The sequence below is a fragment of the Leucoraja erinacea genome, chromosome 5 (genome assembly GCF_028641065.1).
Source record: "Leucoraja erinacea ecotype New England chromosome 5, Leri_hhj_1, whole genome shotgun sequence".
Lineage (NCBI taxonomy): Eukaryota > Metazoa > Chordata > Chondrichthyes > Rajiformes > Rajidae > Leucoraja > Leucoraja erinaceus.
Genome location: NC_073381.1, coordinates 18803092 through 18815231, shown reverse-complemented (window position 1 = coordinate 18815231; position 12140 = coordinate 18803092). Strand labels below are relative to the sequence as shown.

The 12140-nt window shown below is 43.8% G+C and overlaps 1 protein-coding gene across 1 annotated transcript in view; it reads left to right on the top strand.

The window, feature by feature from the left end:
• Window positions 1-11595, top strand: part of nid1a (nidogen 1a) — a 95784-nt gene extending 84189 nt beyond the window's left edge. Inside the window, exons 17-20 of the mRNA XM_055635170.1 lie at window positions 107-264; window positions 2838-2961; window positions 7712-7824; window positions 11126-11595. Of these exons, the coding sequence (XP_055491145.1) occupies window positions 107-264; window positions 2838-2961; window positions 7712-7824; window positions 11126-11247 (517 nt within the window). The 3' untranslated portion in view covers window positions 11248-11595. The remainder of the gene's footprint in view (window positions 1-106; window positions 265-2837; window positions 2962-7711; window positions 7825-11125) is intronic.
• Window positions 11596-12140: the final 545 nt, after the last annotated feature.

The window sequence follows — 12140 nt, the reverse complement described above, 5'->3', positions numbered from 1 at the left end:
CCGTTCTACCCGCCGACTCCAGCTTTCCGTCTTGCTATCAGTCACGCACGGAAATCTTTGAGTGTCATCCCAACACTGTGACTACCTGGCAATTGTATTCTTTCAGAAACCTGTACTGGACAGACTGGAACAGAGCCGCTCCCAAAATTGAGACATCTTACATGGACGGAACAAACAGACGGGTTCTTGTGAAAGATGATCTGGGCCTGCCCAATGGCCTGACCTATGACCCCTATGCTGCAGTCTTATGCTGGGCTGATGCAGGTATGTGCAAGTGGGAGAGTTTTTTTAGTTTTATTTAATAGATTTTTATTAGAGGCATCTGCATATCATAGTCCAAACCAATACAGACTTTGTTTAACGGTTACATATTAAATATCCAGGTTTCCAGGGACCCAGTTACCAAAGTAGCTGGGATCCTCCTTTATCGGTTACATATTAACATTGCCTTTAATTATTTATTTATATTTATAGATAGGAAAAAGAAAGAAAGAAAGAAAGAAAGAAATTAGAAAAATAGGATAAACTATCAATAATACAACTTGGGAGATAGGTCCGTAGGTCAGAGAACATAACTATTCATCTAGTCCTGGGTTCAGGCTTCAGTACGGCCTCCGCGCCGGTCCAATCTACCCCTTCAAATAATCTATAAATGGAGACCATATTCTAATAAATAATTCTGGTTTGTCAATTAAGACAAATCTAATTTTTTCCAAATGTAAGGTCTCCGACATCTCCATAATCCACATTTGATTGTGGGGGTTGTTGGGTTTTTCCAAAATTTTAAGTGGGAGAATTTTTCTAATCACTGGTTTTCAATGTAGATGCGTTTATTACCTAACCCCACAATGCTGTTACATTGCTGCAGCTCTTTTAGCTGATCTAAACATTTCCCAATTCATCTGACCCCTCACTGCAAGTATGTGCTGCATACATCATACAATGTTTACATTGCTGTCTCCATATTGGACATGGGTTCTGTTGCTTCTCTTGAGGATTACAATTGAATAACCGATTTGCATGCATTTCAAACCATCATTTTGTCGTAAAATAACTTGACCCCACCAGTACTTGATGTTTTGATGTGCGCCCGTCTGATAAACATTCATCAAGGGTGGGGAAACATCATCCAGGTGAACATTAAAAACCACTGTCGCAAATGGGAGTTGGATATAATTGAAAAGATTTCCAGAGCTGAAAAGTCCCAGATATATGCAAGAGAGATTTGAACATCGAAGGATAAAAATGTGATGTATGTAAATCACTGAGCACTTCTGAATGGGATTAATGTTTGACAGAAAATAACTAACTGTTTTGTGATCTCCAGTCGGTGCCCTGTAGTCCATTGTTGAGGCTCCATTCCTCTGTTTAGTGGGAGCTCAAACACTGCAGCTTCTGTTGATAAAATATTAAATTGTATTGGAGGGAGGAAAAAATATTCAGCCTCTAAACTGGGACGTGTTTGTAGTAAAGGCACGAGGGAGGTTTTGCAGCTGCTGGGGGTGGGTGATGAATGCTGGCTCATCCAGCAACACCCACGCCCTCTCAACAATGAATAATGCACAAGTGTTGAAGGTCCAACTGCATCACTCCACGTCAGATTTTACAGATTCATGTTTTGGAGCCCACTTAAGAGGTTATCTAAAGTTTTATTGCAATAAATTCTTAAAGAGCAGGCTCTGTGTTCAACAAATATCAGTGCAATTCTTCTGGTGAAACTTTTTCTTTCCTCCATCTTTGCCATCGTCAGCTCACCCGCTCCTGATCTACTGCTCCCCTCTGGTCTCCTGCTCATCCTACCACTCGCGTCCCCCCCCCCCCCCCCCCCCCCCCCCCCCCTGTGGACACGCCCACCTCCCCTCTTTCCTGTGGACACGCTTACCGCCCCCCTTCTTCCCCCCCCCACTCACCCATCTTTTACCTCCTGCCTCTCGCACTATTTCTCGTGGAACAAGTAGCCCTGTGTCCACCAAATATCTGTGTTCACCAAATTATTTTGGTGAAACTCCTGCTCAGTTCCTCGGTCCGGGCCTAGTACAGTTTCTAAGTTTGGTTTGCAAGTTTTCCCTGTGACCGTGTGGATTCCCCAGAGTCACTCTGATTTCCTCCCACTTCCCAGCATCTGAATTTTGTTATCCTTTTTGATTATGAGTGGTTTTCTAGGCAGGTAAAAATCAAACAGCGGGCAAAGATGTGAAGACACCGATGGGCCGAACTGGGATGTCAGATCTCTCTCTCTCCAAATGGGTTTTTAATAATACAGTGGTTCTATGCTGCCATAATTCTGCACTTCATATAAATATTTGAAATTAAGTCGACTGCTGCTGATGTGAGATTTGAAGATGAGTTTTTCTGGATAATTCGTCCAGTAACATTTAACCAAAACCAGCATTCTTCTGTGGTGAGATATAGAAACATAGAAAATAGGTGCAGGAGTAGGCCATTCGACCCTTCGAGCCTGCACTGCCATTCAATATGATCATGACTGATCATCCAACTCCGTATCCTGTACCTGCCTTCTCTCCATACCCCCTGATGCCTTTAGCCACAAGGGCCACATCTAACTCCCTCTTAAATATAGCCAATGAACTGGCCTCAACTTCATTCTGTGGCAGAGAATTCCAGAGATTCACCACTGTGTGAAAAATGTTTTTCTCATCTCAGTCCTAAAAGATTTCCCCTTTATCCTTAAACTGTGACCCCTTGTTCTGGACTTCCCCAACATCGGGAACAATCTTCCTGCATCTAGTCTGTCCAACCCCTTAAGAATTTTATAAGTTTCTATAAGATCCCCCCTCAATCTTCTAACCATTATGTAACCATTTCATTCGCTGCAGGGACCCAGAGGTTAGAGTGTATAAATCCGAATCGCACTGGTCGCAAGAGGATCCTTCAGGGTATCCAGTACCCCTTCGGAATTACCAGTTACGGCAGATACCTGTACTACACGGACTGGAGGAGGTGCAGTAACCATTTCCACCAGGGTTTCTGTGATAGCGCCATGTATTACAGAGAATCTGTGGCATAAAGTCGCCCATTTGCTGCGGGCGGTGCAACACATTTCTTTACAATATGGAAGGAGCCCATTGAGTCTTTCAGTTCACAGCAGCTCCTGTCTAATTTCCATGTAACCTATGCTCTCACATTGCCCCCAGATTCTAACAATTGCTTGCATACAAGGGACAATTACAGAGCTTACCGACCCCCAACTCTTTGGAATATGAGAGGAAAGCCGAGCACCTGGGGGAAACATTTGGTGACGGGGAGAACGTGCAAACTATATACAGACGTCATCGATATTCGGGATTGAACTGGGTCGCTGGTGCTGTAGCTCTACTAGTGGCTCACGTTGATGTATATTCTCTTACAAAAGAGTCTGCCCAATTTCAGCCCACCCTGTGAACACATCCTTCTGTTTCTTTCACCCTTGTGTGTTTATCTTACTTCCCAAGAGATATATCCAAGACCATTCACTTCCATTCCTGCTTGTCGTGGCATTCCAAGATTCCAAACTCTCTCCGGGCCACAATTTGAATATTCTGCACAGTTCTAGGCATGGTGTTGCAGGAGGGACGTGATGTACTAGAGAGGGTGCGGAGAAGATTGATGAGGATGGTATCAGGGCTTGAAAATCCTGGCTGAGAAGAAAGATTGGATAAGATATGATTGATTTTTTTGGGAACAAAGAAGGGGAGGGGGATTGGGGACTTAATTGAGATGTAAACGATTGAGTGACATGGATTGAACAAATGGGAAGGGATTTATTTCAATTTATCCTTTTACTTACTAGGGAGATAAGGAAAAAGGGGTGGGGGCCTGTTTTCACACTGTATTTCTAAAAAAATGAAAAATCTAAAAAGTAAATAGCACTTGTGTGTGCACTTGATGAGCTGTGACCTACAGGCCAGGATCCTAGTGCAGGAAAGTGGATCAGGTTGCCAGCTCTTTTTCAATAGCACAGACGCAACAAGTGAAATGGTCTGCTGAATCGTAAATCCTTTGCAATCCTACAGGCTACATATACAAATATTTTAAAGCCCTCTACCTCCCTTTGATAAGCTTCTCAGAATACTAAATATCTTGGCCAAAATGCCAGCTGCAACACCACATCTACACAGTGTTTCCATTCCCTTTGTACTATCTGGATAGCTCTGTTTTTTTTCACTATACATCAGTATATGTAACAAGAATAAACCAACAACAATAACAAATAAGAGGCATGCTGGGTCTCAACTTGAAACATCAACCATCCCTTTCCCACCACAAATGCAGCCCTGATCTGCTGAGTTCATCCAGCAGCTTGTGTTTTTGTTCCACATACCGACATCTGCAGTGCTTTGTATCAACCCATAACATTCTCTTTCCTGGGGAAAAGGGCCAGCTTGTTTAGTCTTTTCCTAAACATATGGCAGTAGGAAGGTTTGTTCGTTTTAGCCTACGCCACATAATTCTGCACATCGCCTTATCAACACTCTGCATTCCATCTGAAACAATGTGACCTCGAGGGAGGTGAGAAACAGGAACAGAAGTACAAGTTACAAAATCCTTTCCAGCTCTGGAGCCAAAGAAAGCCAGCGTGTTGCCCAGTAGTGACCTTGCACATAAGGAAATCTCCACAAGCCGCAGAAACAAGTTGTCTTTACATCACAAAATGAGAGTCTGTTCCAGAGGTCTACTTTTCTCTGGGAAAACCAACACCTTCTGACATTTAGCCTACATCAAGTCTTACACAACTGAGCCATTCTTGTTGTGACTACAAATAATATCCGGCATGCCTTAATTTATCTTGGACACCAAGTTTATTCAGTATTTTAAATGAAATGTTTAGTTAAAAATCTTCCGTCCACACACTGAACATATTCAAATAAATTTCCAGTGTGTGAAGTCAGGCAAAAAGCTACACTGAAACAGAACATCCTGGGACATTTTCATGGTGTTGCACCACACATTCGTTTTTTTTTAGCTGAAAAATGTACAAATGCCTCTTTGCTTGATTAGTGAATTGACCGTAAAGGTTTCAAGTAGGCAATTCTAATTTTGTTTTTTTAGTGATTGCATTGTAGATGCGCCTCGTGTTAAAAAGGTTAAAGTAAAAGTAATGAAGTGACTGACATTTTGGCACAACCTTTCTGGCACTTCAAGCATCTAACAGGCTGGATTTTATGGTTCACCTACAGTGAAGAAATTTGAAGGTACAATTGAAGAGAAGACAGGGTTGGCATGGAGCAAACCAAGTTAACGGGAGATTTAATGGAGGTTTTCAAAATTGAAAGACGTCAGAATCTTTTACCCAGCGTGAAAATGTTAAAGACTAGAGGGCACAGGTTTAAGGCGAGAGGGGCAAAGTTTAAAGGAGACCACAATAGGCAAGGCAAGTTTATGTGTATAGCACCTTTCAACAACAAGGTAATTCAAAGTGCTTTACATAAAACATTTAAAGCATTTGAAAGAAACACATATAAAATGACATTTAGATGTAAAACGATTATTAGATTATTCAGATAAAATAATTACAAAATTAAAAGCAATCAAATAAAATATTTAAAATAGAATAAAACCAGGAATAGAAGTTACAGTGCAGTATAGGTAATTAATAAATTGTATTGTTTACTGAAAGGCAACGGCAAACAGAAAAGTCTTCAGTCTAGATTTAAAAGAGCTGAGAGTTGCAGCAGACCTGCAGTTTTCTGGGAGTTTGTTCCAGATATGTGGTGCATAAAAACTAAATGCTGCCTCTCCATGTTTAGTTCTGACTCTGGGTACACAGAGCAGACCTGTCCCAGACGATCTGAGAGGTCTGGGTGGTTCGTAGCTAAGCAGAAGATCAGAAATGTATTTTGGCCCTAAACCATTCCGTGCTTTGTAAACCAACAGTAATATTTTGAAATCAATTCTTTGACAGACAGGAAGCCAGTGTAAAGACCTCAGTACTGGAGTAATGTGATCTACATGCAGAGAAAGTTTTTTTACCACAGAGGTTGGTGGGTGCCTGGAACACTGCCAGTGGTGATGGATGCTACACATCTTCCCACCCTGCTTCCCTACACTTCTTCCCAACCTCTTCCTGTAAGGACTCTATCCCCTACTCCCAATTCCTCTGTCTATGCTGCATCTGCACCCAGGATGAAGTGTTCCAAACCAGGGCATTGGAGATGTCCTCATTCTTTAGGGAACGGGGGTTCCCCTCTTTTATCATAGATGAAGCTCTCACCAGGGTCTCTTCTATATCCCGTAGCTCTGCTCTCACTGCCCATCCCCCCAGTCGTAACAAGGACAGCGTCCCCCTTGTCCTCACCTTCCACCCTACCAGCCGTCACATACATCAGATAATCCTCTGACATTTTCACCACCTCCAACGGGATCCCACCACTGGCCACATCTTCCCATTTCCTCCCCTTTCGACTTTCTGCAGAGACCGCTCCCTCCGTAACTCCTTGGTCAATTCGTCCCTTCCCACCCAAACCACCCCCTCCCCTGGTACTTTCCCTTGCAACCACAGGAAATGCTACACTTGTCGCTTTACCTCCCCCCTTGACTCCATTCAAGGACCCAAGCAGTCTTTCCAGGTGCGGCAGAGGTTCACTTGCACCTCTTCCAACCTCATCTATTGCATCCGCTGGTCTAGATGTCAGCTGCTCGACATCGGTGAGACACAGTGTAGGCTTGGCGATTGCTTCGCTCGGTTCGCACTAACCAACCTGATCTCCCGATGTTTTTAAGAAGGAACTGCAGATGCTGGAAAATCGAAGGTAGACAAGTGTGCTGGAGAAACTCAGCGGGTGGAGCAGCATCTATGGAGCGAAGGAAATAGGCAACATTTCGGGCAATGGCTCAGCAACTCCCCCTCTCATTCCGAATCCGACTTTTCTGTCCTGGGTCTCCTCCATGGCCAGAGTGAGTCCCACCGTAAATTGGAGGAGCTGTACCTCGTATTTCATTTGGGTAATTTACACCCCAGCAGTATGAACATTAACTTCTCCAATTTCAGATATTCCTTGCTTTCTCCCTCTTTCCCCTCTCCTTCCCAGCTCTCCCACAGCCCACTGTCTCCGTCTCTTCCTTTCTTCTCCCCACCCCCACATCAGTCTGAAGAAGGGTCTCGACCCAAAACGTCACCTATTTCTTCGCTCCGTAGATGCTGCCTCACCCGCCGAGTTTCTCCAGTATTTTTATCTTGTACCATGGTAGTGTTCAAGATGCTTTTCAATAGGCACACGGATATGGAGAGATATGGATCATGTGCAGGCAGATACCTTGGCATCGTTCAGCACAGACATTGTGGGCCGAAGGTCCTGTTCCTGTGCTGTACTGTTCCGTGCGAGATGGTGTTAAGAGAAGCAGGAAGGTCAATATCTAATGGACACAGATTCAAGGCAGCTGGCAGAAGGGACAGAGGTGACACTTGGTTGGATTTTAAGCAGAAAGTTGTAGTTTGAAAGCTTGATGCAAGTAGATTCAATACTAGGGATTGTGTGTGTGTGTTTATATGTGAAAGGAAAACATTTGGAGAGCTGTGACACAAGGAGAAGTGAGACATATCAAAGAGCCATAGAAATGACTGCCTTTTGTATGATTTGAAGTCTAAGGAATATTATCTTAAGTATAGCCACGTATACCACAGTTGACACGGTGTCTAAGAAAATTAGTAATAAATTCAGCTGGATTCTGTCCGGCAGATGTTTAACCTTGCTTCTGCGTTGTGTTGCTGAAGGGACGCTGTCGTAGCTGTGGACCGTGCTATCGGACGAGAGACTGATGAACAAAAGGCAACTAGACGATCACGTCTCTATGGAATAACCACGGCATACTCACAGTGTCCCCCAGGTAATGGGCACTCTTCTCTGTACTCCCTCTGACCCTGCGTTTGCTACATGTGTTGTAGAGTATTGTATTCAGTTATGAGCATCATGTTGTAGGAAAGATGGTGTTAAACTGGAAAGGGTGCAGAGAAGATTTACGAGGATGTTGCCAGGACTCGAGGGCCTGAGCTCCAGGGAGGTTAGGGTTAGGCTAGGACCCTGTTTCTTGGATCGTATAAGGATGGGGGGGGTGATCTTACAGAGGTGTACAAAATCACGACATAAATAGATTGGGTTGATGCACCCAGTCTCTTGCCCAGAGTAGGGGAATCGAGAACCAGAGGACATAGGTCAAGAGCCAAAAGTGTTTTATTGTCATGTGTCCCAGATAGAACAATGACATTTTTACTTGCTGCAGCAAAACAGAATAAGTAAATATAATAAATAATAGAACAAAAACCTCAGAAAAAAAGACCAAACAATAACAGTGAAATAATAATAATAATAGTCTATTGTAGTTCATAGCTTATGAGGTTGTTGTATTTAATAGCCTGATGGCTGTTGGGAAGAAGCTGTTCCTGAACCTGGACGTTACAGTTCTGAGGCTCCTGTACCTTCTTCCCAATGGCAATGGTGAAATGAGTGTGTGGCCAGGATGGTGTGGGTCTTTGATGATGTTGGCTGCCTTTTTGAAGCAGCAACTACGATAGATCCCGTTGATGGTGGGGAGGTCAGAGCCGGTGATGTTTACAACTTTTTGCAGTCATTTCCGCTCCTGGACATTTAAGTTGCCGAACCAGGCCACGATGCAACCATTCAGTATGTTCTCTACTGTGCACCTGTAGAAGTTCAAGAGAATCCTCTTTGACATACCGAATCTCCATAATCTTCTCAGGAAGTAGAGGCGCTGATGTGCTTTCTTTATGATTGCATCAGTGTGCTGGGACCAGGAGAGATCATCGGAAATATGCACGCCCAGGAATTTGAAGTTTTTGACCCTCTCCACCAGATGTAAACAGGATTGTGGGTCCTCAACCTTCCCCTTCCAAAGTCCACAATCCGTTCTTTGGTTTTTGTGATATTGAGAGCCAGGTTGTTGTGCTGGCATCATATGGTCAGTCGGTCAATATGGTCGGTCGGCCATCACCATCTGTAATTCGTCCCACAACAGTGGTGTCGTCAGCGAACTTTAAAATGCAGTTTGCACTAAGTCCGGCTACACAGTCAAGTCAAGTCAAGTCAAGTTTATTTGTCACATACACATACGAGCTGTGCAGTGAAATGAAAGTGGCAATGCTCGCGGAACAACAAAACAACCAAACAAATTATAAACACAATCATAACACACATATTATTTTACATATTAAATAATAGAAGGAAAAACGTTCTGTACAGTTAGTCCCTGGTGAGAAACCATTCGGCCCATCAAGTCTACTCCGCCATTCAATCATGGCCGACTATCTTTCCCTCTCAACCCCATTCTCCTGCCTTCTCCCCGTAACCTTTCATGAGTATAGAGTGAGTAGAGCAGGGAGCTGAGCACGCAGCCTTGTGCTTCCGTACTGATTATCACTGAGGATGAAGTGTTTCTGCCAATTCGAACAGACTGTGGTCTGTGGATGAGGAAGTCGAGCATCCAATTGCAGAGGGATGTGCAGAGATCCAGTTCTGTGAGTTTAAGATGAAGTTGGAAGGATTTAATGGGAACCTGAGGACTAACCTTTTTACACAAATGGTGGTAGTTGTATGGAACGAGCTGTTGCGGGAGGTAGTTGAGGCAGGTGCTATTGCAATTTTTAAGAAACATTTAGACAGATACATGGATAGGATAAGTTTAGTGGGATATGGGCCAAACAAACGCAAGCAGATGGGACTAGTGTAGATGAGGCATGTTGGTGGACTTGGGCAAGTTGGGCTGGGGGCCTGGTTCCACGCTGTATGACGCTATATGATTGACCAAATGATTTGGGTCTGGAGTTGAACGTGCTGTTTGGGCTGTTTGGTTTGGTATCATTGCTGCCTTCACTACAGATTGTCACACGGACATGTAATGCTAACTTTAGAAAGACCATTCCTCTGCTTTCCCAATTTTTGATTCAAGTGCTTTGAGCTGGATTTTTATGTTCATAATAAAGTCACCGAGGCAAAATTCAGCCATTCGGCCCATCAAGTCTACTCCGCCATTCAATCATGGCCGACTATCTTTCCCTCTCAACCCCATTCTCCTGCCCTCCCCGTCTCCCCGTAACCTTTGATGCACCTGTCAATGTCTGCTTTAAAAATATCCAATAACTTAGCCTCTACTGCCATCTGTGGCAATGAATTTCACAGATTCACCACCCACTGACTGAAGACATTTCTCATCATCACCTTTCTCACTATTCTGTAAGTTTCAATGAGGAACCCCCTCATCCTTCTAAACTCCAGTGACTACAGACCCAGAGCTGTCAAGAAGCTTCACTCTGATTGTTTGAATGATACAACATGAAAACAGGCCCTTTGGCCCACTAAGTCCAAGCCAACCAACCATTCACAATTAGTTCTGTGTTATCGCACTTTCACATCCATTCACTGGATGTAATTTACAGAGGCCAATTATTTTATAAACCCACATCTTTGGGATGTGGGTGGGACCCGGAATCCCTGCAGGAAACCCATGCGATCACAGGGAGAACATGCAAACTCCATACAGACAGCACCTGAGGTCAGAATCCAACTTGGGTCTCTGGCCCTGTGAGGCAGCAGCACTACCAGTTATTTAATCTTTTGCGCCACTGTGCCGCCCAAATCTTACTCTAAATTCTTATTGTCCCCTCACAACACCATCCCTTTGATCTCTCGGTAATTTCCCACAACCCTCTTTTGCTATCTTAGCTCTTTCAATTCTGCCCTCTTGACTGTCTGACATTCTAGCATGCATGCATGTCACCCTAGTTGCCAATCCTACAGCTTCCAAAGCACTGCCTAAATGCTTTCTGCCATGTCACCTTCCTCTCCTCCCTAAAACTGACCTCTTTAACCGAGCTTTGGATCACCCATCAACAGCTTTTTGTGTAGCCTGGAGCTATACAGCACGGAAACAATGGCTCAACTTGTCCATGCTAAAGGCCAAGATGCCCATCCATTTGCCTGGTCCCATTCCATGCTGTATGAGATCGTGTCCCATTTGCCCACGTTTGACTCTGATCCCTGTAAACTCTTCCTAACAATCTGGTGACTCTCCTCCCGCAGTTTCACTTGAGCATTGGTGCGATATAAAGGTGAGTTGTTGAATGCTGAAGGCACAGACATATGTGGATAATGCCTGTTTGGATTGATTTTAATAGGGCAGAACCACTGCGCTGTAAACAATGGAGGCTGCACTCATCTATGCCTGGCAACACCCGAGAGAAGGTCCTGCAGTTGTCCTGATACCGTGACATCCGTCAGCTGCCTGGAGTCAAACTAACAGCTGAGTGTTTCAGCGAGTTCTCATTACTGTTAAGAGTCAAAGCTCTTCCTCAGAAGCCAAACTCTGCCGTGAAAATTTTAAAATACCATTTTAAAAATATGTTTTGTCTTTTTTAATTACTTTTTTATTTGGATGTTAATTCACTTTTTTATAAAATTACAACTGTAAATATGTTTTCTTACAGTTCACTAAATTGTATTCCGAGTGATATTTAGTTTAAACTGTATGCTGCTTCACTGTACTGTCACTTCGCCGTGAATGAAGCCAACACATCAGGTATTATGTTATGCTCTGTGAAGCTTTTCAAAATATAGCCAACAAAATAAAATCCAACCTTTTTTTGTACCATTTTCTCCTTGCGAATTTTTGATTTTTGATCCCTACCCTGCTCTGCTACTGCTGTTCCTGCAGGGGATCGGAAGCCGGAGAGGCTAGCAGGCCCTGCATGGTTGGCCAGTTACTCTGATATTTTTTGCCTGTCACGATCAAACATCTCCATGTTGAGCGGCACTGAACCATCCTCTCAACCTGCTGCCTGCCGTCCCTACAGTGAAGGTGCTGTTGAGTGAAGCATCCCAGGATTTTAACCTGGCACCAATTAGGAATATTGGAATTGATGGTCATAATCTTGTGAAACGTATCTGGGGCAGTTCCTAAAATATTGTAGCTTTCTTCCTCCCTCTTCTTGGTTTTGGAGGTCAGGGCGACATGCTCTTGGAATAGATTCATAGAGTTGAACGTAAGGATTGGACTTTAAAGTAGGTGCAGCAGCAACAAGACGTGGGGAGCAGGGGTTGGGTATAGGGAGGGAGGGGGGTGGGATTTGGTTAACATACATCGGACTATAATGGATGCAGGGGGGGGGGGGTAAAGGATGTTGTTTATGTACA